At 26.1% G+C, this 27,859-nt stretch overlaps 2 protein-coding genes and 1 long non-coding RNA gene across 3 annotated transcripts; 2 read left to right on the top strand and 1 right to left on the bottom strand.

The window, feature by feature from the left end:
• The first annotated feature begins 4,378 nt into the window (after window positions 1-4,378).
• LOC137830260 (protein S40-4) lies at window positions 4,379-5,595 on the top strand. Its single transcript, XM_068637461.1, has one exon. It carries the CDS (start codon window positions 4,586-4,588, stop codon window positions 5,126-5,128), a length of 543 nt encoding a protein of 180 aa, XP_068493562.1. The 5' UTR covers window positions 4,379-4,585; the 3' UTR covers window positions 5,129-5,595.
• A 13,337-nt stretch (window positions 5,596-18,932) lies between these two features.
• On the top strand, window positions 18,933-21,042 carry LOC137830259 (acyl-CoA-binding domain protein). Its single transcript, XM_068637460.1, has 4 exons — window positions 18,933-19,224; window positions 19,591-19,702; window positions 20,218-20,286; window positions 20,656-21,042. Exons 1-4 carry the CDS (start codon window positions 19,097-19,099, stop codon window positions 20,743-20,745), a joined length of 399 nt encoding a protein of 132 aa, XP_068493561.1. The 5' UTR covers window positions 18,933-19,096; the 3' UTR covers window positions 20,746-21,042.
• Window positions 21,043-21,078: 36 nt separating this feature from the next.
• LOC150026000 (uncharacterized) lies at window positions 21,079-21,763 on the bottom strand. Its single transcript, XR_016523451.1, has 3 exons — window positions 21,620-21,763; window positions 21,495-21,557; window positions 21,079-21,369 (listed from the first exon to the last, which is right to left on the bottom strand). It is a non-coding gene; the product is annotated as an uncharacterized LOC150026000 (long non-coding RNA).
• Window positions 21,764-27,859: the final 6,096 nt, after the last annotated feature.

Here is a 27,859-nt window from a genome sequence, read left to right as displayed (position 1 = left end):
AAAGAATACAAAAAATAAAGAATATTCAAACACTAACTTGGTGGAAAAAGTGGCGCGGTGAGCAGTGACACGACGGAGCAGAATCAGCACTATAGAGGATCAGTAGCGCGGCGGCAGCAACGTCCTTTCATGCAGAGTGCACGATTTAAGCGAGGGAATGAGGAGGGAGGAAGACGTAACCTTAGGGTTGGTCGCATGGTGTAGGGGCGACGGGTTTGAGAGTGATTGACAGAGCAGTACTGGCACGGTGCAGGGACATGAGGTTTGAGGGCGAGGGTACGATGTGTAGGGGTGTGTGTGATCCAGAGGCGGGACGTGCAATGAAGGTGTAGGTGAAGAAAGTGAGGGAATAAATGAGAGTGAGGAATGTGAAGGGAGTGAGAGGAAGAACATGAAGGCTTTGTTTGGATTGAGGAGGGGATTTGTGAGGAGGGGAGGGAGTGGATTTGTGAGGATTGAAGAGGATGTGCGAGGATATGTGAGGTTGTTTGGATTGAGGGATGATAGAGTGGATTTGTGAGGATGGTTTATTGTAAGTTTACAAAATTATCCTTCTTATTAAAAAAATATTTAAATAATTAATTATGATTTTTTTTTGTAGGTTTGAATTAATTAAATATTTTTAATATATAATATCCATAATTATTTATATTTTTAATAAAAAATTAAAAAATATAATATAAAATATTTTGGTGTTAAATTAAAATAAATTTATTAATACATTAAAATTTATGAAAATAATATTCATTTGTTAATTTATATAACTATATATATTTTGATATTATAATTTTATTTTATTATTTATAATTATATTTTGTTATTAATAATATAATTAAATAATTTTGAAATTATAAATAATAAATAAATTTATGTAGTATTTAATTTTATATGTTAAAATAAAATGCATGCATAGGGTATTTTGGTAAAATGCAATAATCCTACTAAATCCCCACAAATCTCTTCATTTTGTGAAGAAAGAAAAAAACCATCCACCCTCTCCCCACTCTCAAAACCATGGAAACAAACACAAACCCACTCTCTCCTCCCCCTCCCTCCTCCCACTTGGAAGCAAACACACCTGAAGTGAGTGGAAAAAGTGAGAGTGAAAAGTCTATGCCAAAAAAAAAATCTCAGGTACATATATATAACGACGATTCAACAAGAAACCCTTACCGTTTACACAAAAACATACATATAATGACGATTTAGAAAAAAACCGTTGTTAAAAATAAAGAAATTTTGTAAAAAACTACAAAAATATCACTGTCTCTTTTACAACGACTGTTCTTTACGAACTGTATTTATATGAAATTGTTGAATTCGTATTTTGTACTAGTGACCGCCGATAATTTTATAAAATGTATTAATTCTTAACATTTTTAACATGTTATTTTCAACCTAAACATCATTATCATTCTTCATATTAAGAAAGAATATTCAATATTCATCAACTTAAGAAAGAATATTAGGAATAAAAGGTTTTATTGTGTGTATATTTAGTATCAAAATAAGTTAGTTTTTTTTTTTTTACTCTTTTGTAAACTTTTTGTACATCTCCTGTAATTCTAGAAAGGTGCGTGCTTTACACATTGAGTTTCCTGACCTTCAATCTATCATAAAACTTTTTTTTTTCATAATATATATAAGTTTTGTAAAATTCTATGATATTTTTTTTTGTGTGAATGAGAATGTTTTTGGATCCGTCGTTGTCTAAAAATAAATTTTAAAATGAAAATAATTCAAAGAGTCCCAATCGCTAGTAAGAGAACCTGGAATAAACACATTTAACAAATTTTGGGTGAATTACATGTGAATGACATTTGTCACCACGGATTTGATTATGAACATGTAACATGTGAAAACATGCATGAATGGATCTTGATTCTTTCGATAAAACATAGAAAGTTAAAGAGACATTATATTCTGTCAATGAAAAACAACATACGTAAAATTTTTAGTACAAACATGTAACATGTGAATTAACCGATGTGTTTCAACTTAATTTTATTTTCTCAACTTCAAAATTGAATTATTATATTTGTCGAACGAGAACTGTGCCACGCATAATTATTCTAGTAGAATTGATTTTTCTTAATAAATAGTCGTAACGTGTACAAATAAAAGTAACATCTCAATTCCAAATAATAGTAATAATAAATAATAATAATAATAATAATAAATAATAATAGTAATGAAAAGAAAGTAGTTATGATAACAATGTTAATTAAAATAACTAATTATAAATAAAACTACATAATAATATAGAATATAAATTAGCTCACAGTATTTCATTGGGAGCAACTATTTAAGACACATTTTGCTGTGTTTCTTTACATGGAAAGAAACTAATAGCTTGTTTGGATTTAGGTGCACACACAGAAAATGTAATAAAAAATAGAAAAACGTGAAGTAAATTATTAAAAAAGTAAAAAATAAGATATTTTTCTTAAATGTTTCTCACAAATTTAAACAGATTTGTAAACAAAATAATGTATAATCAATTATTCTCAAAACTTACGTTATTGTTATACCGTTAAACAAATTAATATATATTAATTATATATAATATTTATAATTTAGTTATTAATTATTAATATATATTTATATTATAATAAACAAGAATAATTAAAATAAAAAATAGCTAAAATTTTGATATTTTGTAAAAATATTTTATTTATTATTTTAAATGTATTTTAATTAATATTTAATTAATATATAATATATATTTTTAATTTAAATTTTATTTTAATTCTAATTAATATTTATAATTTTTTTATATTAATTTTTTTATATTTTTTTTCCTTACATTAATCAAATTACTTATAATGTTTTTATTCATTTCTCTACACTTTCTCACAATCCAAACAGATAATAAAAATAAATAAAGTTAAAAAATAGTAATAATAAAAATAATAAATTATAATTACTAAATAATAATAAAATTATAATTTACTATTTAGTTAAAATTAATTTATAATAACAAGAGTAATTTAAGTATTTTATAGTTAAATTTAAATTTATTTTATCTATTAAATGATTAGCAAATTTTCATTTGTTTACTTTTCACTTAGTCTAAATAATCTCAACTTTTTGTTTGTTTTCTTTTCACTCCTCAAATTCATCATTCAATTTCGTTTACCTGAAAAGAAAAATATTCTTCGTCAATATCTCTTGTCATTTAAGATTTTTTTGAAAAATTTAAAAATTAATAAGTGTTCTTTATCTCATAAAAATTCCTTTTCCTTTTTTTTTATTTATACTAGCAAAATATATACGTTTCAAAATTATAGATGTTTTCATAAAAATAAAGTTTAATATTATTATATTATTGAATAAATTCAAATTCAAATTTGAATGATTCATATAAAAAAGAGATGATACGTTTTGATTAAAATAATTTATTTCATAAATTTTAATTTAAAACTATTATCTCTTTAACTTTTGTCTGATAATAAATTTAAACGACTATCATTAATAGTTAAACATTAAAGATAATATTCTTTAATAAAGTTTTTAATAGTTTCAGTGTTTAAAAATAAATTTTCAGTTTCTCATTTATAAAAGTAGATTACATGTAGTTTTTATTTTCATTAACAGAGGTTTAACGAAGACATTTTTTTTAAATATATAAATTGCATTTACAACAAAATAAATATACGGTACAGAGAAGATATTTAAACATAAAATTTGAGAATTGTAGTATATCCAATCCTTGAGAAAGTGATGTGACAGAAGAATTAATGATAGTATAGATAATAAATTATTATTAAACGTAGAAGTTTTGTCTTACTTTGTGCACGCGTTTTTTAACAAACGAAATATTCGGTTGGTCCACGTGTGCGTTTTCTGGAGCTGGATAACTTTGGCCCTTATCTATTTCTTTTCCAGCACTCACTCACTCAAAGACGTGAACCGGTTGAGTTCAACAATGAAGACACCGTGGCTAACTTACGCTGCCAACGTGCTATTTCCTCATTTGTCTGTGCCAAATCCATTTTTTTACCCACCACATACTCTTATCCTACATGTATTTTCTCTCTAATAATAAACACTTGTCCCTGTCCCACGTTTTTTCTCACACACACCCTCCATCATCATTAATGTCTTCATTTAATCACAACTTAAACTTTATCCATATCTTACAAAATTAGTTAATACTAAATTAATTAAATAAATAAATAAGTGGAGGTATATTTGATGAAAGAGTAAATATTTGTTCGTTAAACTTTTGAAGATGGGTTCAGAAAACGGATGGAGTAATTATTAGTGAAATTGTTGGTTGGAAATGGTTTACGTGGTTAAAGAAAAGAAAACCTTTGTTAGAGTTGTTATTAAAATAAAACGTGTTGGTTCATTATTCCTGAATCAAGATAAAGCAGATCGAAAGGGTGATTCACGTTAAAAGAAGTGAGGCCAATTACACCGAATAGAGACAGAGGGGTTAGCTTTATCCACTACTCCCAAACCAATATAAATAAATGTTATTTCAACTCTTGGGAATTGAAAACAAAGGCACCTACAACCTAACAACACAACAAAAAAACAAGAGAGAGAGAGAGAGAAACCAACAAGCTTCTTCTGATCAATGGCGTCAAGGAAGAGTTTTCTTTCAAAGACCAGTCGTTACATCTTTCCGACAACCTCCGACACCCATTTGGGCCAAACCCAAGAGGGCATGTTCGAGTTCGACGAGGCCGAGTTGTGGAACCACCACTCTTCCGCCGCGGATCACAGCAAAAAGGGGTTACCCTCTTCGGGTTCGCGATCTGTTCCGAAGAGAGCTTCGAGGAATAATAGCAACAAGGTTGACGGAGGAGGGAGAGACAGAGTGCCCTCAGCGTCGTCATTGCCCGTTAACATACCCGATTGGTCCAAGATCTTGAAGGAGGACTACAAGGACCACCCCAGGTGGGAGAGTGACGATGAAGAAGAAGAAGAAGAAAACTTTGATGGTGATGAACGAAACCAAGGGCAAGGGCTTAGGACTAGGGTACCCCCTCATGAATATCTCGCTAGGACAAGAGGAGCTTCTCTGTCGGTGCATGAAGGGATTGGAAGGACTCTCAAAGGCAGGGACTTGCGCAGTGTCAGAAATGCCATTTGGAAGAAAGTGGGCTTCGAAGATTAATCATATTTAGTGTTCTAATGGGTATTAGAGTTAGGTTTTCTTTCATCTTTCATCTAATCATAGTGCATATATATATATATATATATATATATTCACTGTCAGAGAGAGAGATAAGATATGGATCGGATTCCATATTTGCAGTAATTTTTCTTTTTGGAAAATTTTGGTTGGGATGACCATAACTTATTTAGTGACAGCTAGTTAAAGGTAGTAGTAGCTACTAGCTATATCATTGAGAAGATCCATATGCTAGATTGTTGCTGTGGAAGAATGATCTCATGATCATAGAGGAAGGGACTTATTTTATTTGGTTTTTTTCTTCTTCTTAATGTTGATTCGTATTGTTGTACTGAGGAGGAGATGATGATGATGATCCTGATTTTAGGTGTCTACTGTTTTTGAAGAAGGGCCACCACTTATGATGTTTGCTATATTTATGAATAGTGTTTTTGGGTTTCGTGGATTTAGTTCGACGGTGATGTCAATGTTTGTTCTTTTTTGGTTACATATGTATTGTTTTTGGTCGATCCTTTGTGTTTGGATGAGAAGAGAGCAAAGTGGAGTTAAAGTGAGAGGAGGAGAAGGCCTGGAAAGTGTAGTGAAATTAATATGGATAAGTTTGGTTTGATTGAATGAGAAGAAAACAAAAATGTGAAGAGGGAGCAAGAAACGGGAAACGTCGGTGGGTGGATTCCATGGTTAAGAAAGAGGTTAGTGGTTAACGTAATAGTTGGTGAGAAAGGTACTTGTTCGCTGTCTTTGAGTAATATCTATCCATTAACCTCTATCAAATTATAATCAAAAACAGAAATATACACTAAATTATAATTATAATTGGAGAAAAAAAACATTTTACTTAAATTGGAGGAAAATTATAATTACATGATATCATACACCATTGCTTATATATATATAATTATTAAGAAAAAAAGACAAAACTCACTTCAATTGCACTTACGTTTCCGAAGATAAGTCTTAAAACTTTTCACTACAATAATACTTGTTTTAGTGAAAGTAAACCAAATCTCTCTCTATAGTTTAAGTTAAAGGGGGAAGTGATTTAACAATCAAGAAAAAAGAGAAAATTAATCGAGAAGAATCTTATGTGATTGGTGAAATGTCAATTTTCATTCTAGTCTTGATTATGTTATAAATTAATAGCTGAACACTTTTTTAAATTACTAATGAAATGAGATTGCAGGAAAAGGCTTAAACAATTTATATAATGCGATGGTTTCAAATTTTGATTATAGCCACTAGAGTTATGCCCCACTGGTATATATCTATTGCATATCAATTAGTATTTTAATGTTGAATCAAATCATTGGACGTAAATACTATCTACATTTGCGTCATGTAGATATTTAGATAGATGTAGTCAGGAATAATGTAAATGCTTAATTTTATGTTAGGTTTGCGAATTAACGTGCGATCATTAAATTCTAACGACAAATTTTCACCAAAAATATATATTTTCTGCTATTCATGAAATGGGTATATGTATAGATTAGTTTGGGGAATAGCTAAAACAACGCATAAACAATATCATGTGAGCGTTTGTCAAACACATAATTAATCTAATAGTTGTTCTTACAAGCAAGTTGCTATTGTAGGAATGAAACTTCCTTGTTTGTTGTATTTTTTTCAATTTTTTGTTTTCCATTTTGTTGTTCTTTTGACTATTTCGATGTGCAATGATATTATGATTTTCTAATAAGTTTTAAGAATATGAGTGTGTTATATGTTTAGGATCAAAGTTTTATTATTTTTCTTTTAGGAGTGATTTTTCGTTTATGACGTTATGGATTAATGCGGCCCGATGGAATTAAATTATCTCTAATTGTAATTTTTATGTGATCATTATGTAATGTTTGCTTAATTACAGTATTAATTAATTTGTATGATGTTTAACGGAATAACTAAAAAAATCGACTAGTTAAATGGATACGTGTATGCATATGCTCGATCTTCTAGTAATACATTAGTTAAATATAGATTTAAATTTAATGCGTATTATAATTTTTTTTATTGTCTTTTAAATTAACTATTCAATTAATTGTAAGTCCTTAAAAATGTATTTATCACAGCCACTAGTGTGTAAGTTAATTAATAATATATGTTAACCCAGCATATACCTTATTCCTTTAACAACTCTAACTGAGAGTTGTCATTTTTAAACATAAAAGATAACTAATCTCGATATATGTGATTATAGAAAAGCAAATTAGTTATATTATATCCTACAAATAATCAATAATGGCGTAAAAGTTTGACACTAATAATACACAAATTTCAACGTACTAGTTATGACCATTTACATTATTATCCTTAATCATTCGCTTCAACAATTTGAATAAGGTTCTATCTCATGAATTTGATACTGTACGAATAATTAAAAAAAATTATGCATTATATTATTTTCTTAATTTATATAATTCTTTTAGCATATTTAAAATTAAATATCTATAATATAAGGAAAATAAATAATCGAATCAAGTAAACGGGTAGAAATATAGAATAATTCACATCTAAGAGAGAAATAAAAAGTTTTTTTGGGAAAGAGTTGACAATGAATTATATGGCTATAAAATATTATTAAGATTTCAAATGATAAATTAATGCAAGATATTTAAAATGATTATATTGAAATTTAAATTTTGAAAATAATATTAAATTATATTTTAGGATTAGTGATTAAATTTGAGAGAGTTCGAGTATATTAATAGTTTTACATTGCGCGTTGTTCTCTATATATCTACTAAGTGGTAAAGAGACCATCATTATTATTATATTAATAACATAAATAACAAGAGGTGTAGCTTAATGGTTGGTGATGTAATCGACTTAACACATGATTCACCCGTTTCATTATTAATGGTTTTTTGTATGAAAAATTAATCAAGTATTTAGTTAATAAAAACATCTTCTGCGAATTTAACTTAAAGTGATTAATTAACAATAAGATTATTTTGATTAATTTTTACAGTAAAATTTATTAAAATAAAATAATAAATTTTAAAAAACTAATAAGTAAAATTTTAAATTTAATATGATTTCTAATTTTTTTTTCGATTAATTGCTAGCTAATATAACATATAAAATCATTCGAAATAAAGACTAAAAGCGCAGTGCTACTTTTTTTTTATTTTTTACGTTCTATTTATTTTTCATATTTCTTCTTTAATATGTTTCAGGAAAAGCACGTGAATAATGTTATGTATTTAAATTTTATTCTTATTCCGGCATTCTTTTTCGCCTTTATTACTAACAAACAGAAGTGGAGCTTCAAAAAGAAAACAAGTTAATATTTTCGCTATGTGAACCCAATATTAACAGAATTATATCTCATGCAAAATTTCAAATTTAATACGCAACCTAACATTTAATGAAATTCATTGCATAAATATATACAATCAATATTTTATTGACATTTATATTTAACATCCATATTCAATCTATTAGAATGACAAAAGAAAAGAAAAAAAATATTTTTTTTAACTTCAACTAAAACTGTTTTTTAAATAAAAGCTTTCATGTTAAATATTATTATACAACTTGACATCCCAGTTATGCTGACATCTTAAATAACAACCATCATTTGTCTTCACATGAAAAAAAATATTATTAAAAAAAAGAAAAAGAAAATACAAAAATGTGGAGAGACTAAACCAAAATTTATATGTTAACAAAAACGATACATAGATAGACTATATCTATTCATAAAGAATTCTAAGAACAAACTACATGGTAGCCTATTACACTAATGAAAAGATTCTCTATGAATAAATCATAAATTAGCCAACTTATCAACACATACATTTCCTTCACGAAAAATATGAGTCATCCTAAACCTGATTTTCTCACGATAATTAAAACAAATATTCCATCGATTACTAGGTATCCAATGAACATTAGTCTTAACAATAAATGTAAAACAAACCAAAGCAAAATCACATCCCAGTCAGACATTAGTAAGCTCCATCTTTTGAGCTTCCTTAATAGCATGTATAACCCAATAAAACTGAGCAACCAGAGCAGTTTGAACTTCAAGAAATGCAGAGAAAGCTCCAATCAATTATCTCATATTCCCACAAAAAATACATCGAGAATGTTAATTTTAACCTAGTGATGAAATAAACTTTCATCTAACAGAAAAATAACGAAGAACTTTAACAGTACAAGTATTAATAAAAAAAAAAAACTTGAACTAAAACTGCTTTACTTAACAAAAAATGTAACACTTGAGTGAAAACTTAGCCAAAACAAAGTTCACTTTAAGCTTTTGTTTTGAGCAAAAATTCTTCACTTAAATAAATGAAAATATAATTAAGGACAAAACTTATTTCCTACTAATTTTTTTTTCAAACAAAGATGAAACTGAAAACAAATGTCGATTTCTTATTGTATTTTCACTTAAAAAAAAGTATCGATTAAGCAAAAGTACTATAAAAACAACTTCATTCAAACAAGTACAAAGTTATTTTAAAAAATTTATCCAAAATTGAATATATCGAATTGATATCCAACAATTCTAGACTTAAAAGTCGGAAATAAAAGACATTATTAATTTCCAGTAAAGTTATTATTATTGGAACACTTTTGACTTTAAATCAATGTATAAATATAATAGCCAATAAATAATAAATCTATTTGAATTTATAAATACAATCAAGGTAGCAAGGAAGGAAGAAAAAAAAGCATGAATTAAACTAAACTATTGTAGAGATGAATTGAACTTTAAAAGTTACAAATGCATAAATGAGAAATAATTAATACTATATTATATTGGTTATATTAAAATTATTGTCATAAACGACACAATGACATTTATGCAATTAAATCTACATTGTTTTGAAAACCAATCAATATGGTATGTCCACTTTTCATATCGATTAACAATTAGTGCAGAAAGTCCTCATTTTTTATTTTATTTGTACAATTTATCGATCAAAGAATCTCAAATAATCGATGTAGAATGTGGTCGTTTTAGTAATGAATGATTTGATGAAATTAAATTAAACTATATAATTATTTAACCGAATTGAATTTGTGAATTGAAACAATCTAATCTACTTTGATCTCTTTTTGAATTGTCAGAACCATTATAAATGAACATATAATTTTAAATCATATACTTTCCATATAATTTTAATATAAATTATAGTTCAATTCAATTTAAATAATGTTATTAAAAAGTAAAATTCAGTCTTTAAAAAGCTAACTAAAAGGTAAGTTGATAAAATCCATTATTCTTTAAAATAATTTAACTTTTTTAAGATAATGCAGTTCAATTCGGTATCGTATGGTTCAGTTCAATTATTACTCTTATACAAGAGATTAATTTACTTTAATTAATAGTTGACTTTAAATTTAAGTAAAAATCAGGCTAAATATTTAAAAATAATCAGATCAACATATTAATTTGATTCATTTTAAAAAAATTAAATTTTTTAAAAGTAGATAAAAATGAAAGTTAAATATTTTTTAAATTTAAATTACATTATATTATTGAATTTAAATTTAAATTTTAAATATAATTATTTCATATATAAATAACACCTTATAATTTATAGTCTGAATAACCTAAATTCATTTATATACAAACCAAATAGATAGGATAAAAAAATAGTGAATTCAATTTATTATACACTCTTTTTAATTTATACCTATATATAAAGGGAATTTTCCGTTATAAATGTTTTTTGGTGTAAATAATTTTTTTTCCGATTCTAGCTTATTTAATATATCTCATTTTATTAATTTAATAGAGTATTTTTACCATTTCATATGAATTACTTAGAATATAAAATTATTTTTTAATTTGTTAAATTAATATTAATATAGAGTTTTTATATGACTCTCCACCCTTCCCTTAGTTTTTTATTTTAAGACAATAAAGAAAACATACTCTCACCCATTTTCACACAAAATCTCACATATAAAATAAAATAACTTTCACTTTCAACTACTTCTGCACTTCATTTTTTGCTTTTCAATTTCGACTCATATAAAATTATTTATATATATACGTTACATTTTTATTATAAAAAAAATAAATAAAAGAGAAAAATGTAAATACACCATCTGTGTTTGCACTAGTCTAATCTAATGTGGTTTTGCAAGCTTTTTGTGGCTGAAAGTAGAATCGAATATATCCCTATAAACATGTTAATTATATGATTTTATTTGAGCAATCAGATTATTTCCTTCACCAACCCGTATCGTATCTTTCTACTCATACACCACTTTTCCAAGATAATATTGAAAAGAGGAACAATTCGAAGGTTTGTGTTCCTGTTCATAATTTTTTTAGTTTAATAATTGGAAATGAAGGAAGCTAAAATGTCAGAAAATGATAATATTCGGACTTCAGAATTGACTATTGGCAAACAATATGACAGCATCAATTCAATGGGCGCACATAGTTACTTCACTTGCTCATTTCATGTGTTCCTACGGTTTTGTTTGCTGTTATTTTTTAAGAAAGTTGTAATTTTTGTTTTTTTTTTCATCCAAATTTATTTTTTAAAAATTATAAATATAAAAAATTAGTATAAACACGTTACGATTTTATTATAAAAATAAAATAAAATTATATAAAAGTAACACAACTTCACTGTATAACAAAATTAAAATAAGTCATCTCATCTTAATACAATTTAATTTAATATATTATTATTAATATGATTTTTATATATCTCGTCATGGTCGAATAACTTCTTTATATTTATAATTTTTTTTAAAAATTAACATCAAAAGGGGAGAAAATTTCACCACTCTCATAAAAAAAAACCCTATAATATAACTGATTCTTATTCCACCAACTTTATTGCCATATAAAATATTACAAAGTTGAATAATCTATATTGTTTAATGACACGATTGGGTCATGTTATGATTAATAATAAAAAGTCACAAGCTGCATTCAAAACTGATGGAACTTTCTCTACGTAGGGCATTGGACTTTCAATCCCAATGTTATACCTAAAGTCGTTTAGCAAAGTATTTTAATATATCACCAATGCTTTCCTTTTTTTTAAGCGATTTTAATTTTTGATAGGTAAACTATTCAAATTTTGTACTACTACAGTATCCTCTTAAATTTAATATTAATAGGAAGAGCTATTGCATTCAGATTTAATGGAGTCTTAAAAAAGAATAAAAATTGGTACTATGGGAAGGAGAAATATATTCACTAAGGCTTTGTTTTGATTAGAGGGTGCGGGGAGTGAAAATTTGAAGGTGTGGGAGAGTGGAAGTGTGAAGAAAGTTGAGGTTGTTTGGATTGGAATATAGTAGAGTGGATGTGTGATGAAAGTTTATTGAAATTGGTGAGTGATGTGATGATTGTAAGAATATTATAAATTATTTTGAATAGTAAAAGTTGTAAGATTACAAATTTACCCTTGTACATAAAAGAAGAATAAATAATTTTTAGTCTTTTTTTTGCATATTTTAGTTAATTAAAATAATTTTAAGTTTCATTTATAAATAATTATATTTATTTTTATTATTATTAATAACATTAATAATATTTAATATAAATAAAACAAAATAAAAATAATTAGTAATAATATTATTATTATTTATTAAAATTATTTGGTTTACATTTATTATCATTATTTTAAAAATTTATTTCAGTTAATATTATTATTTATAATTTTATTATTATTTTATAAATTAATTTTAAATATTATTATTATTTTTTTAATAATTTTATTATTAGTATTAATAATACTTTATATTTAGATTATAATTTGATGATTTTTATTAAAATTTATTGTGATGTATAGAAATAAAAAGGACGTAATGTATTTTGTTAGAAGCTGACGTGGTTCCCTCATCTTTCTTTGCAATTTGCTGAAGATGGGAACAATACATATTTATGCACCCACTCGCTCTCATTTCTCATCAAATCAGTAGATCCAAACGTAACTGCTTCTCCTTTTCCGTCGTCGACAACAGTAAATTGGCTTAAATAAACACACGCTAAGTGTGTGTTTGGATTGAAGAGTGGATGTGTGAGGATGTGAGAAGAAAGTGTGAAGAAAGTGAGGTTGTTTGGATTGAGGTATGTTAGAGTGGATATGTGAAGAAAGTTTATGAGAGTTTGTGAGTGATGTAATTGTTGTGAGATTTTTTAATTTTTTTTTAAAAGTGTAAAATATAAGTTTACAAATTTACCCTTGTATTTATAAATTATTTTATGTACAATTGAATAATTTATTTCGATACTATTAAATAATTATTTTTTAAAAAATACTAGTTATTTAATATTATCAAAACATGAAAAAAAAATCATAAAAATAATATTATCTAAGCATATACAAATTTATTGTTATATTTATTTATACATTTTGAAAGTTTTTTATATTCATTGATTTTGATTTTGATTGTATGTAGATACATAACCATGTAGATATTTTAGAGGACATTTTATAATAAAAAAAATATTATATATAGAGTGAATTGTACAACAAATTTATTTATAAAGAAGAAAAAATATATATAATAAAGTATGAAATATCATAATATGATAATTATGATGGAAAAATAATAAAAATAAAAGGTATTATTATATATATTATTACATTAATGACAAAGAAAAAAAAGGCAAAAAAGAGAAAACACCACCATCTTAGGTGGCTTTCCCCTCAAATCTCTGCATATGAGAAGGATGAGAAAAATCACTGTTCATGGATATCCACTCTCTCCTTTCCTTGCAAATCCCTTGATCCAAACCATGGATATCCACTCACATCCTTCATCTTGAACAGTACAACCCTTGAAACAAACAGAACCTAAATGTGTCTAAATCTAACTGGAGATTTTCCCAACAAAAACTCATATCTCCAATCCTATCAATTTAAAATATTCATTATCCATTTTCTAATATTATGCATTAAAATATTTAAATAGTTCATATCATATTAATTTAAGTGTTGTATCGATCGATACCAGATGAGTCAGTCTCAGTGACCGCCCACCCGAATCAAATAACATATAACATAACGAATACAATAAATACAGATATCAGTTGATAATTGATCTCCGGCCCATAAAGGACAAAAAGTCCACAAAACAATACTATAAATAGGGTTAGAAAAAGAGGTTAGATACGTTTTTTACAACTCACTATAATACACCTTAAACAAAATACTGACTTGAGGAAGGAGGCACGAAGATCACCGACACCTCAACAATTCTATAGCAGGTTACACGTGTCTGGACCCATTATTGCCCACACAGGTACATAAGTAATTCATATTTACATTACTTTAATAAGTAATTCATATTTACATTACTTAAATGATAAAAAAAGTTCAAGAAAGAATATTTTAACTCTCTTTTTTTGCATTACTTTTGTTTTAAATTAAATTATTAATTCATTTTTAAATTAAAAAACGAAATAAATTTTTATTTGTACGCAATTATATCTTATAAAGTATTCAGAACCTATTTCTCAAAAAAGCCATGATATATAAACTTCATCCAATAAAAAAAATAGAGAATGTATCTTAAAATAAAATATTCACGAAAGTATTTAGATATTTGAGCTAGAGTTACTTTTATGAAAATGATGCGATCTATTTAAAATAAAGAACAATGCAAAATGATAAATTCATCACACGATATGATAATAAATTTTAAAATTATCGTCAATGTTTGACGGGTGATATTTATAAAAATTTAGATGATCATATAACTATTATAATGCATCAAACCGTTGTCACGTACAACATTCTATAAAACCGTCTTTAGTGGATATGAAGATGATTTAAATGTAATCGTTCTTATATGTTATTTTACATAAATATTTTTAACGTCTTTTTTCCTTTTCCTTACACTATAAATTTTTTTTTTACAAAAGAATTTATATATATATATATATAGTTTAATTTTGTAATTTTATAAACAAGTAAAAGTTTATTTAGTTGAAATAAATATTGAGTAAGATAAAATTGTTTGTAATGACTGATTTGTTGAATGTGTAAATTTAATTTGTGTTATTTATCATTGTGGAAGAATAGGAAAAATATAAGAATAGATAGTTGAATTATGTTTTAAAAATATTTCGTAGATTTTTGCAAGTTTCGTATCATATTTGGTAGTCAAATGATATTTTTCGTGTTTTGTCTAACAATTCAATAATGATTTTCGCAAAAATAATTTTATGGACTCCTCTTCCTTTAATTAGCACAAATTAGATAATATGCAATGTAAGATATCAAAAGAAGAAGGATTATTCGATCTTTTTTATAATAAATTTTGAAACCCCGTCAACTTTATTGCTAATACATTGCTTATATGATTAAGTTTGCATGTTTTTTCAAAATGTTTGAGAAAAGTTGACCTCTTAATGTTTTATGAAAAATTTTCATACTTAAATTTTTATTGTTTTAGGCACTATGAAATTCTTAGAGTAAATTTCAAGATACTTTCATTGATTTTGATTAATTGTTATTAAACAACAAAGTGCAAACTTGAATACGCTTTATTTATTTTTATTTTTTTTATTTATAAAAGTTTTCTTGTTAGGCATCATTATGCAACTTGACATCTCAGCGAGGCTGACACCTCAAATAACAACAATCATTTGCCATCACATGAAAAAAATATTATTAAAAAAAGAAAAAGAAAGAAAATACAAAAATAGGGGGGTTAGACCAAAACCCACATGTTAACAAAAACAATACATAGGTAGACTATACCTATTCATAAAGAATTCTAAAAACAAACTAGATGAATACGCTTTATTTATAAACAATAGTTTTTAAACAAATCATGTGACACATGTGATCTCTTGTTTTGTTTGATAAGCAAAATCCTTGTTAGACTATATTCACAAAGTTTATAAGTTATCCAACGAAATTCTTTAAGAGTTTATTATGTGTTGTAGAAAATGTTCTCATCTTTATGTCTACCAAGAAATCTCGCAAAACATTAAACCTATTTCATGTCAATACACATTTTAATGCAACAAATGCCAACTCTTGAAATGCTATTTGTCACGTATGATCCTATGTTTTTATACTCTAGTTTGGATGAAAGCTCTCTGAGCAAGGCCTAATAAATCATGACAATTAATAGGATGTTGTTTAAAGAAGAGATAAACATTTAATGTTGCATGATGTACATTTAATGTATTATTATGATTATGCGTGAACATACAAACACTTGAAGATGAAAATTTGAAGTGAAGTGTCTGAATGGGTAAAAAAGGAATAGCAGTGAACTCTTTTCTCAACTCCCTATTTAAATAAGTCTTTAAAGTTGAAGAAAATAATGAATGTGACTAAATTTATTGCTCAAAATCTTTATGCATTCAAGCTTTCACAAGAACATGTTCATTTACAAACTAGTGAATGCTAAAATCTTGTATTCATAAAAAAAAACTGTGTTTTTCTATTTAGTGAGCAAAATCTTCTAATATTTTAAATTACACATTTAAACATTTCCTTATAAAAACTTCTAATAAGAGGTGATTGTGTTATAATGAATACAACAATTATATTTTTTAATTAAAAATTATATATATATATATATATATATATTCACATTGTTTGTAATGTTCCATAATTAAGATTAGATGTGATCAAATTTTTATGGATACATGTTAGAAGTTATAGTAGATTATAAAACTTTAAACTTAATTCTTAAAACAAAGTGCTAGCTTTAAAAACAATATAGTTTTAAATAAATTTCATATTTGTTTCTACAAATGTCCAAATGAACTCCACAGTATATTTAAACATGTTTTTATTATTGTTGACATTTCTTCTTTATTTTTTATCCTAGATCTTGATGTTCTCGCTTTTACTATTCTAATCTTGAAAAAAATACTGACAAAGATACTTTGATGATTAAATTCATCTGAGTAATGATTGACACAATAAATATCTAATAATGAATAATTTAGACATTAGATTTACCTATTTACACTTATTAGGTAAATTTCATTATATGGGCTTATGATGGTTCATTTGTATGGGCTTATTACGGTGCAAATACTAACTAGATCTTAAGATTAATGGTTTAACCAAATTATTGACGTAAGTTTCTATAAGCAAATAACCAAAACTCTTAGGTGTTAATTAGTAAAGTAAAACTATATCCAAGATATATTTAGTCATATTCATACCAGGCTAAACTTGGACTGGACTTAAAATTTTTGTGAAAAATTAAAATCTAAGTCTTATATTTTATCTGTTTAGTTGAAGCTCATTTGCCTATTTTTTTGACACTTGTAATGTATATATAATATAGCATTAGCAATATATTGTTAATTTAGGTTGTATGTGTCTCATTTATTTTAAATAAGGCTTTGATTTGAGAGAATAAAAGCTCTCTCTAAGAAGCCCTAAACAAGAAAACATATAAAATCATATATCCATTTGACTATAGTATAAGGATTTGTAGATTCCCGTAAGATATAGAGATAAACATTGAAGTTGCTATGCATACCTGTAGGAATCTAAAGGTTGATAATGTTTTTAAAATGAAACCCTTATCAAATCCGACACAAAGAAATACCAAAACATTGTACGGAAATTTATAATTTCAGTTCAAAATTCATACATCACAGAAAATGGTTAGTTGGATGAAAAAGAAAGGTCTAAATCCATGTCATAACATCGCAATTTATCTTTAGATGCACTATTTTATTTTGGTATCACTGCAATTCACCACGTACAGTCTCGGATCCTGTCATGGATAAGCATGACTTGTTGGACATGATAAGAGAATATACCTTTGGGTTCAACAACATATATCTTTGTCTTAAACAAACCTAGGTTTCTTGTCCTTTGGTTTAAGAATTCGTCGCTTAAGAGTAGAGTCGTAACTCAAAAGAGAAGTAACGTGTTGGTTTCAACATTCTTAAGGTAGACTACTGAAATGAAGCACCATAACTTGTGCACCTAAAATATTATATTGAATCTGATCCTCTATCCTTGGATATATGCTTCATTACTTCTGGCTTCTCCATTTGCTTGGCCAAAGCAAGCAAAACATTTTACCAAACCCACAACACATTTTAAATTATTATCGTTTGCAATATAGATAATGTTGAATGAATCCCCGTATTCTAACACAGTTCAGCCATGTGCGTAGTTACTCATTGAGGTAGAGAAGAAACAAAGGTGAATATAGGGAGATTCCAAAAGGTTTGCAACATTGCATGGATAAAAAGTTTCACTTGATAGTATAAAAAAAATGGAACATTTCCAATTATAATCTATATAGGTTGTTATGATTTCTGTATAACTGCAAAAAGATTAATCAGCAGAAAGTGATATTTAAAAACTTTTTTTCGTTTGATTTTTATATTACACGAAAAGTCATTTTTAACTTTCAAAATTCATAATTCAAAAATCATCTTTTACATACAAAAGTTTCTAATGGTATAATTCAAAAATCATTTTTTTGTCTTCCAAATTATTTAATGTAGAAATGACTTTCTAATAACACAATTTAAAAATATTTTTCTCATAAAAAAATAACTTCTGTATAATTGGGAGTATCTTTTAAATTTCATAATCCGAGTTCATCAGTGTCAAAACACACATAAACAAGGGTGACACGACAAGAAAGGGGTTGCAGAGACAATGGAAGGCAAGGAGGCCGAGACAATGGAGGCATTTGATTTTTTAACCACACCATGGGATACACATGATAACTATGGGGTTGCAGAAAGAAATAATCCGTATTTATTACTGAGAGAAGCCCATTGGGACAGTCAGTCATTGGAATAAATTATTAGCCCAAGCCCAAATAAAAAAGAAAGTCAACTAAATTCCAAAATGCGAAAAAGAGTAAATGAGGTTAGATCGAACTGAAGGCGAAGCAAGGTCTAATGTAGGTGACAGTCACTGGCAACGTTGGTTGTTGGAAAATCCCAACAACATCGTTGGTAGAAGAATCAGATGGAATGAGTGAGTGAAGAGGAACAGAACACAGCACACAAGAATGATGGGAGCGAAGAGAAGGTCGATCTTAGCCACACTCGCTTTTCTAATGTTAATGGGCATTGCAGTTTATTTTAGACTTTGGGCCATTCACTACAGCCTTTCTGTTGATGACACTCGAATCATAAGGTTACCATTTCTTCAAATTCTTTCCATTCTCTTCTTTTTCTGCAATGTTCCTTTTGAAAATGAAATATACCCTTGTTATGTTCCAATTTTGGGCTTATAAGTTATAAAGCTTGCTATATTATTGCATCAATCATGTGAAGCACAAATTGTTCTTTATAAGTGTCACATGATAATATTAACCTGTTGCAATGTCTCTCTGAATTTTGATTAAACCAATCTAGGACTGTCATTCAGAGGAAAGATTTTGTAATGGTCATGGCCTGAATTGACTTGTTCTGTGACATTTTACCCCTGTTTTGGTAAGATTATAAGATTATTGGTTCTGTTTCTGTTATAATGGTGATTGGTATATGCGTGTGTTTGCAGGCAACAGTTTGATACTGCTAACATGGAGGCAATGGATGAATCTGCTGAGTGGAGGCTGAGGTATGATAAGGAGGTGGATAGGACAAAGAAGTGTTTGCAGGAGCTTCAAGTGGTATTTAATCTTTTATTTGGATTCTCACTTTCTACCTTGCAAAGTGAATTTAAAAAAAAAAGACTTAGGGTGTGTTAGATTTCAATTTTCAAAAACTGTTTTTAGTTATTTAAAGTAAAACAAAGTAAGTTTACAAAAAGAGGATCAGAAACCATCTATCAGCTGTTTATGCTGTTCATTTTTAAAGCATGTTTTGAAAATAATTTTGGATGAGAGATTGTTGAGTAGCATGGAATTATTTTAGAAAACAGTTTTCAAAACCAAAAAGTTAGAAGAAAATCAAACATGCCTTTAGTTTCAAGTTCTATCTTTATGATTTGGTTGGTATTGTTTCACACCTTAGCCTTCTTAATTTAAGTAGATAGTAATATTGTTGTGATATAACTGCACTAAGATAATAGAATTGGCACTCAATCAAGCAAGACTGTGGAAATCAATAATTATTTTTCAAACCAATGAAATATCAAGCATTCTCTTTCTTTCCTGTAATGACCATGTAATCATGTTTGTGGCAGTTCCAGAAGTCCTCCCAGAAGGGGCAGGATGCTTCTCATATTAACCATAAATTGGAAATACTGCAAAAGGTATGTCTTCGTAAAAACATCAATCAACCTTCGATCTGCGGCCTCATGATAATCGTTCTAATTGGTCCTCTATCTTAAGGAATCAAGACTAAAATCTTTGAAGCATAATCACACTGTGAACTTCTAATTGTGCCAGACATGCAATATGTATGGAACCAACTTAAATCCACTAATCATTCTCTAGATTTCAAAATCCAAAATTTATTGTTAACTAAATGCTATAACTTAATCTATCAACAAGGACCATTTCCTACTTTTTCTTATTCACATAATGATGGTGGAATTATTTTCTGCTCTCATTGGGTATGCATAATTTGTGAGATTTTTATGAAATTATTTAAGTGTTCTAATGACCTTCTAACCTACCAGGAGAATGCAGTCTTATTGGAAAGGTTAGAAACATTGAAAAGAGAGCTTGATGAGGAAAGGTCGAGGTGCAGATCACGATACATGAAGTAATCATAAAAGTATTGACTAGAATTATATTTGGTCATTTTGTCTTAGTGTTCAACCATGGAAGAATTTTGAATGGATGATTTATGATCTCAACCTTAGACACATTTACCATCTACTGAACATGGAAATAAGTGAGTCACACCAATCATTTCTTCTTCTTTTTCAGGGTTCTTTTTTTAGAGGTCACATTATCCTGTATACCTTATTTTGGCTAAATGTATACTTTTTTTTATTATCTAGATGTACATGATAATTTCATCTTTTAATTTCTTTAAAAAAAATGTTCGGTGTATTATCTAATTAATCGATTAATTTACGACTTTATATAATATGATAGAACTGCAATATTTTGAGTACTGTGAAAAGGAGTAAAATATTACATTATTCAGAAGTAGTTGCTATGGGAATATCTCAGCCAACATTCATGCACATTATTTACTAAACTATTGACTATAATAATTTTGAATATGTGGCTGAATACATAATACATTATATGTTATAATGTAGTTACTGATTAGGCGAAATCTCAGAATCCGTGGGCTTAGTTCTCAGTTGATGCAAGAACCTTGTCACGGTTTGCAGTTTTGATTGGTTTGAAGTCCTTTCTCCAGAAGCTCCTCTTCTACCCTATAAGAGCATAATATAATGGATGAAAACACTACAACTGAAAACATCTATTTACATTCCTTTATTAACGACAGTGTGCAAGATCGTGTGAAGTAAAAAGTTATAAGAAATATTAGAGATGATACCTTTCGCCACTTTGCCTTTGGAAGGGTAGTGTCATTGTTCATTATCCCCACCAATTCATCAAACTGAAACCAATTAAGATGTAAAAAAATGTTCATCCACATCAAACTTATTATAAATCACATACCTGCTTGAGAATGATTTCATATTTCCTTGCACATTCATATAGTCTCATTTCATCTCTAACTTCATCAGATATGGCTTTGGCTTGGTTCTCTTGGTGGGTCATGTTGTCCAGAGATTAAAGAAAATCTTCTATGCAAAATTGGATAATAGAGCAGGTATGATAGGTGGTATTTATATCAAAATATAGAAAGAGAATGAGTGAATTGCTTGAAAGATATTTGAAAGTTGGAACTTGTAGTCTGTTTTTTTTATTACAAAAATGTCTGACAAGACACCTGTTATCTTTGTCTTTCCTTAATCTCGGGTAAACAGATGTTTCAACAATAACTTCTCATCCACTCAAATCAATTATGGTCGGTGTACTTAGGTAATAATTTATACTATAACAAACAAAGAAATGATATCAATAATGTATCTAGTAAATCTGGGTACACAAATGGTCATGAAATTATGAAATAGACAAATGCTCACAAAAGAAACTGATTATTAACCTAGTTTTAACTTTTGTTTTGCTAAAAGAAAATCTGAGAGTATGTATGGTAAAATTTAAATGAACAAATAATAATGGTTGAAGTTAGTTTTTAAAAGAAATTAAAGATAGACTATAATTTTCCTAAAAACATACCTCTAATAAATTAAAATCAATATATATTATAACTCCGGTTTATATTTTTTTGTATAAAATTAATTTAAAATGATAATAAATTTAAATGCAATTTACTGTTTAATTTTTTTTTCTTATAAATATAATTATTAAAAAATTTAGATTAATGACCTATAATTTTTTTAGAATACAATATTTATATACGGTTTTTTAATATATAAAAAGTTATGTTTTAACCTCTATTAACATGCTATTAACATGCTATTAACATGCTTTGCCTTGTTGTTGAAAAGAATTGTTTATTGAGAGAGATCACCAAACATTCTAACCAACCTAATTGATAAGGAAGCAAACTCATATTTCTACATTATGCAAACGTTACCCATCAAATAAAAAATAAAAAAATGGATGGAGTATTAAGAATGTTGAAAAACATGAACCACAATAACAGTTAACAACAGTTAACAAGTAACTCACTAACCAAAGTTTTTGTTCTCTACTCCAATCTTATCCGTAAATCAGTTACTAAAACTCAAAATTTATAAAAAAAAAACTTTCCGTTTTAAAATCAAATCACAACGTATGTTCATCAACAAACAAACCAGGACAAGTCTGTAACATTTATTTTTTATTATTAACTAATAAAAAATGAAGTGCTCATTTTTTTTAATGTTCAAAGTCTGATTTTTGGTATAGAACATTATAAATAAAAGATAAATATATATGTAATAAAATAAAATCAACTATTTTTTTTATTATAACGTATGATTTATACTTTTATAAAATCAACCAATACACCACCAGGGAGATACACGGATATATGAGTCACATTAATCATTCTTATCTTAACTTTTGTTGAGATCTCTATTTTTTAATATAATATCTTTATACTTTTCATGATTTATAACTCACCTATTATTAATATATAAAAATCTTCTTTTATAACTTTAGTCACGTTTTTTTCATACAGAAAAAATACGTTTTTAATCTCTCTACATAAGATTATTTTATTTTTTTTCTATTTAAAAAGTTATAATTTAGTAATTTATTTTAAAAAAATATTTGCTCTAGTTAAACTTTTTTTCGTTTCAAAATAATTTAATTTTTAATATTATGATAATTTTCAGTTATTCTTTTACAAAAATATTATTATTATTTAATAGGTATGTTTAAAGTTTGAGAAAAAAAAAATGTATTTATATAAATTAACATCAATCTATATATTAGTATTTCTATTTTTCTTTTAAATTCCATAATACTAAAAATTAATTTTGTTTTCTATATTATTATATTTTTAATTCATTTTTAAAAATTTTAAAATAGAATTAATATAATATTACATTTAAAAAAAATATTTTATAAGGTTCTATTTTACATCTTTCCATTGCATTTTTCTCCAACTAAATCAGTAACCTTTCTAAGGTTGAAATATTGAAGTAAAATCTAATATTATTTACCTTCTAAATTAGAAATAGTTTGAATTTTAACAAGTGAAACATTTCATTCTATTTTTCAAATCTTGGATAAAAATTTGGAGCAGAAAAAATATGTGTTAAAAAGACTAAGAATTTTAAATTTACATTCACAATCAACATTATTAAAAAGAATAATTCAGAATCAACATTATTAAAAGAATAAAGATAAAGACAAACCTCCATCAAGACATTGAAAATTGGTTCAGGCTCAAACTGCATAAAAGTGCTTATGAATGACAATTTCTTTTTATCATAAACTCTATTCTTATATTATATGTGGATAATTAAATTCCAAAATCCATATGAAAAATATAAAACTGATTTTTTTAATGTATAACAAAGCATAATACATACCAAATTTCTTTTTAATAAATTTAAATATATTTATTTATAAGCTAATTCTTGTTTTAGAAGGGAAAACTTTAATGACATGATAGGGTCAAAGTTTTGATTTTAATTAATCCTAATATAATAAATTATTATTTAAGTTTTGACACTCATAAATTATATTTTTATTCAGTTTTAAAAATTTTAATCATTATTTTTAAATTTTTCAACTCTATAGTATATTATATTAATGACTTTCAAACCAATTTTCATATAAGTTATAATTGCATGTTTGATTTTTTTTTATTTAAAATTATGTATGAATTTTTTTTATCTGCTTTTGTATTTAAAAAGTTATAATTTAGTATTCAAGTTATTTTTAAAAAAATATTTGGTGTTTTAGCTAAGTTTTTTTCATTTCAAATTAATTTAATTTTTAATATTTTGATAATTTTCAATAAAAAAATTTACAAAAATTTAATATGTATGCTTAGAGACTGAGAAAAAAATAACACACAATTTGTTTTACTTTTTTTTTCTGTGTAATAGGTATTATACAATTATTCAAAAACTTAAATCAATTACCATTAATTTTTTTCAAGAAATATATAATATTTATATACTTTTATCATATTTTTCACATGTTATGTCAGTCATGTACATAACATTATAATATTTGGTAGTATTTCATAAAAAAAATCTTTTGCAGATAGTTTTAAGTTGTAGTCCTTTAATGATATTTTCATGTAGCAAAATTTATATATTTTTTAAATATATTTAAATAAATGATTTTTTTATTTGGATTTCTATTAAAAAGTTACAATTTAATTCTCAAATAATTATATTTTTTTTTTCATTGAGTTTCCCGTCAAACTTCTGTTTATTAAGCCTGTATTAGTTTAGGTTAAATATTATAAAAAATCAAATTTTAATTTAATACTAAAGTTTTATTTTATTTTTTATTGGAATATTATTGTCTAAGAATACTATAATATGCATTTTTTTTAAAAATTAAGAAAATAAATTTGTTTTAATAATTCAATTATTTAATTTGTGTAAAAATACTCTAAACATAAATTAATTTGGAAGGAAAACATACTTCCTTTAAATATCAGCAAGTTTTCATAGCTTGTGTGCTTAAATACATGAATCATGTAACGTGAAAGATGTAACGTGAAAGGCATAAATGACTAAACTAAATAAAAAAAATATGAAAAATAAAAAAAATTACACATTTAATTTTTCACAAAACAATAAAATAAAATTATACACAAAGTTTATATATAATAACTTATATTTTAAAAAATAATCACTTTATATATAATCAATTATATATAGAGACATAGCTATATATATCATGCATATAGTAAGATATTTACAAAAATTAATTATTTAACTTAATCAGTTATAAAGATTATAAAATAATTGATTATTTCTAATATAATTATTTTTATCATAATAAAATAAAATTATTAAATAAATTTAGTTAATTATTTTAAATTTTAATGTTTTGATATTTTTAAATATAATTTTTTATCTATTAAGATTTTATAGTAACGGTTTTCAGTTCAATTTGCAATTTATTTCAACTTTAATATGTATTTTGAAATTAATTTTTTATTATTTTCTTAATACAGTTTTTTTTATCATAATAAAATAAAAAAAATATTATAATAAATAAAGTAAAATTAATTAATTAAAACTTTCATATTTTAACTTTTTAAATATATATTTTTTTTATCTGTTAAGATTTGTAATAAATACTTTTATTTCAATTTCAATTTATATTTTATATTTTACATTAAGATATTTTATAAAATTAGGAGTACTAATCACAATCAAATTATGGATGATTACTCTATAAACCGATTCTTCACACATATTTATCCCACCACATAGATATTAAATATTCAAATATTTTTCAATTTTAATTACTTTAGTCATTTTTAAATATATAAGTTTATAAAAATATTTTATTTATCACTTCTCATTTCTTTTCACTTTTTATTTTTTTTTCTTAATTCAAATAATGATATATTTTACTTTTTATTTAAATTTTAAATATTAATGTTAAATTCTAATTACAATTACCATTATGTATTTATTGAAAATATTAATAAAAATAATTTTTAAAAATATAAATTAAATGAGAAAGATGTAATGGTATGAGAAAACAAATTGTTATAACTTTTCCTATTTTGATGATATGGCGTATGAGGCTTTTAGGATAAGATTGAGGGTTTTTGGGTTATTTCAGTTATTAAAGATTTAACTTGTCTAGTGAGAAATTCGTCTAAAGATTCAATAAATAATGATATGTTGGATTTCAACGTGATCAATTTTTTTGGTATTAATACTTGTACTGGTAAAGCTTTTTGTTCTCTTCCTGCTAGATGAGAGTTTTCTTCACCAGGCTAGGTTAAAATTAACACTGATGGAGCTGCTAGGGGATATCCCGATCTTGCTACTTGTGGAGGTATTTTCCGTGGGAGTATGAGGGAACTTATTAGAGCTTTCTCTGCGTTTCTTGAAGTTCAGATTGCTCTGGTTGCTGAGTTTTATGGGGTTATACATGTTATGGAGGAAGCTCAAAAGATGGGGCTTACTAATGTCTGGCTGAAATATGATTCTACTTTGGTTTGTGCTGCATTTACTGCTAGGACTAATGTTCCTTAGATGCTTCGTAATCGATGGAATACTTGTCTTAATTACTGTGGGAAAATTGGGTTTAGGGTTACACATATTTTTCGTGAAGGAAATGCGTGTGCTGATAAGTTAACTAATTTAGAATGTATTCATAGAGAATCTTTTCATTGGTATAATAGACTACTATCTAGTTTGTTCTTAGAATTTTTTATGAATAGATATAGTCTACCTATGTATCGTTTTTGTTAACATATGAGTTTTGATTTAGTCCCCCCATATTTTTTGTATTTTCTTTCTTTTTTTTGTTTTTAATAAATTTTTTTTTCATGTGATAACAAATGATTGTTGTTACTTGAGATGTCAGCATAGCTAAAATGTCAAGTTGCATAGTGATACCTAACATGAAAACTTTTATTTAAAAAATACAGTTATCATAATTTTTTAACATCTTTTGTCTTGTAAATTATTAACATTTTCTCTTGTAAATTAATTATTACAAACTATTAAGAAGAAATTACGCTATTTATTGTAATTTATCTAAGAAAAATAAAACAAAATATTAAGAACGAGAGGAAATAATCAAACGTGTGCTCTAAAAATTTTTTGGTTTAATGAAATTGAAGTTTATGTTTTTTGAAATACAATACATTATTTGAATGAAACCACACAAAGGAGAAATGTGGAATCAATGTTATGATTAAACATAAAGTATCTTTGGGACGTGAGTCAACTTTGTTAGAGAATAAAAAGAATTGTGTAGCAAAAGAAACAAAATAAGTGTTACAAATAGACTTTGAATATTTTAGTAATTTAAAACATAGCGAATATTGAGATTGTTTGGAAAATGTTAAACACCCATTATTTTGATTAAGTACTTCAATACAACAAAGCATAAAATATGGATGCATAATTTGTAAGACGAATGCCTCATTCAACAACAAATCATGTTAGGCGCAAATGTTTAATCTATCAGACGATACACCACTATACAATCTTTCTTTACATCTAATAACACATCAATATATATGCTTAGACAATACACACATAATATAGGCTAACACCGTATGTCTTGAATATCTATATGTTTATTCTATGGTGTAGGAAATGTCTACTGTTCTCTTCTTCCAAGGAGATATGTTAAAACACAAGTCACATAAAGTGATCTCTTAGATACAAAGTTAAAGTTTTC

This window comes from Phaseolus vulgaris, chromosome 7 (assembly GCF_051622355.1).
Source record: "Phaseolus vulgaris cultivar YP4 chromosome 7, ASM5162235v1, whole genome shotgun sequence".
NCBI lineage: Eukaryota > Viridiplantae > Streptophyta > Magnoliopsida > Fabales > Fabaceae > Phaseolus > Phaseolus vulgaris.
Note: the sequence above shows the minus strand (reverse complement) of the source record. Positions and strands in the feature narration are given on the sequence as shown.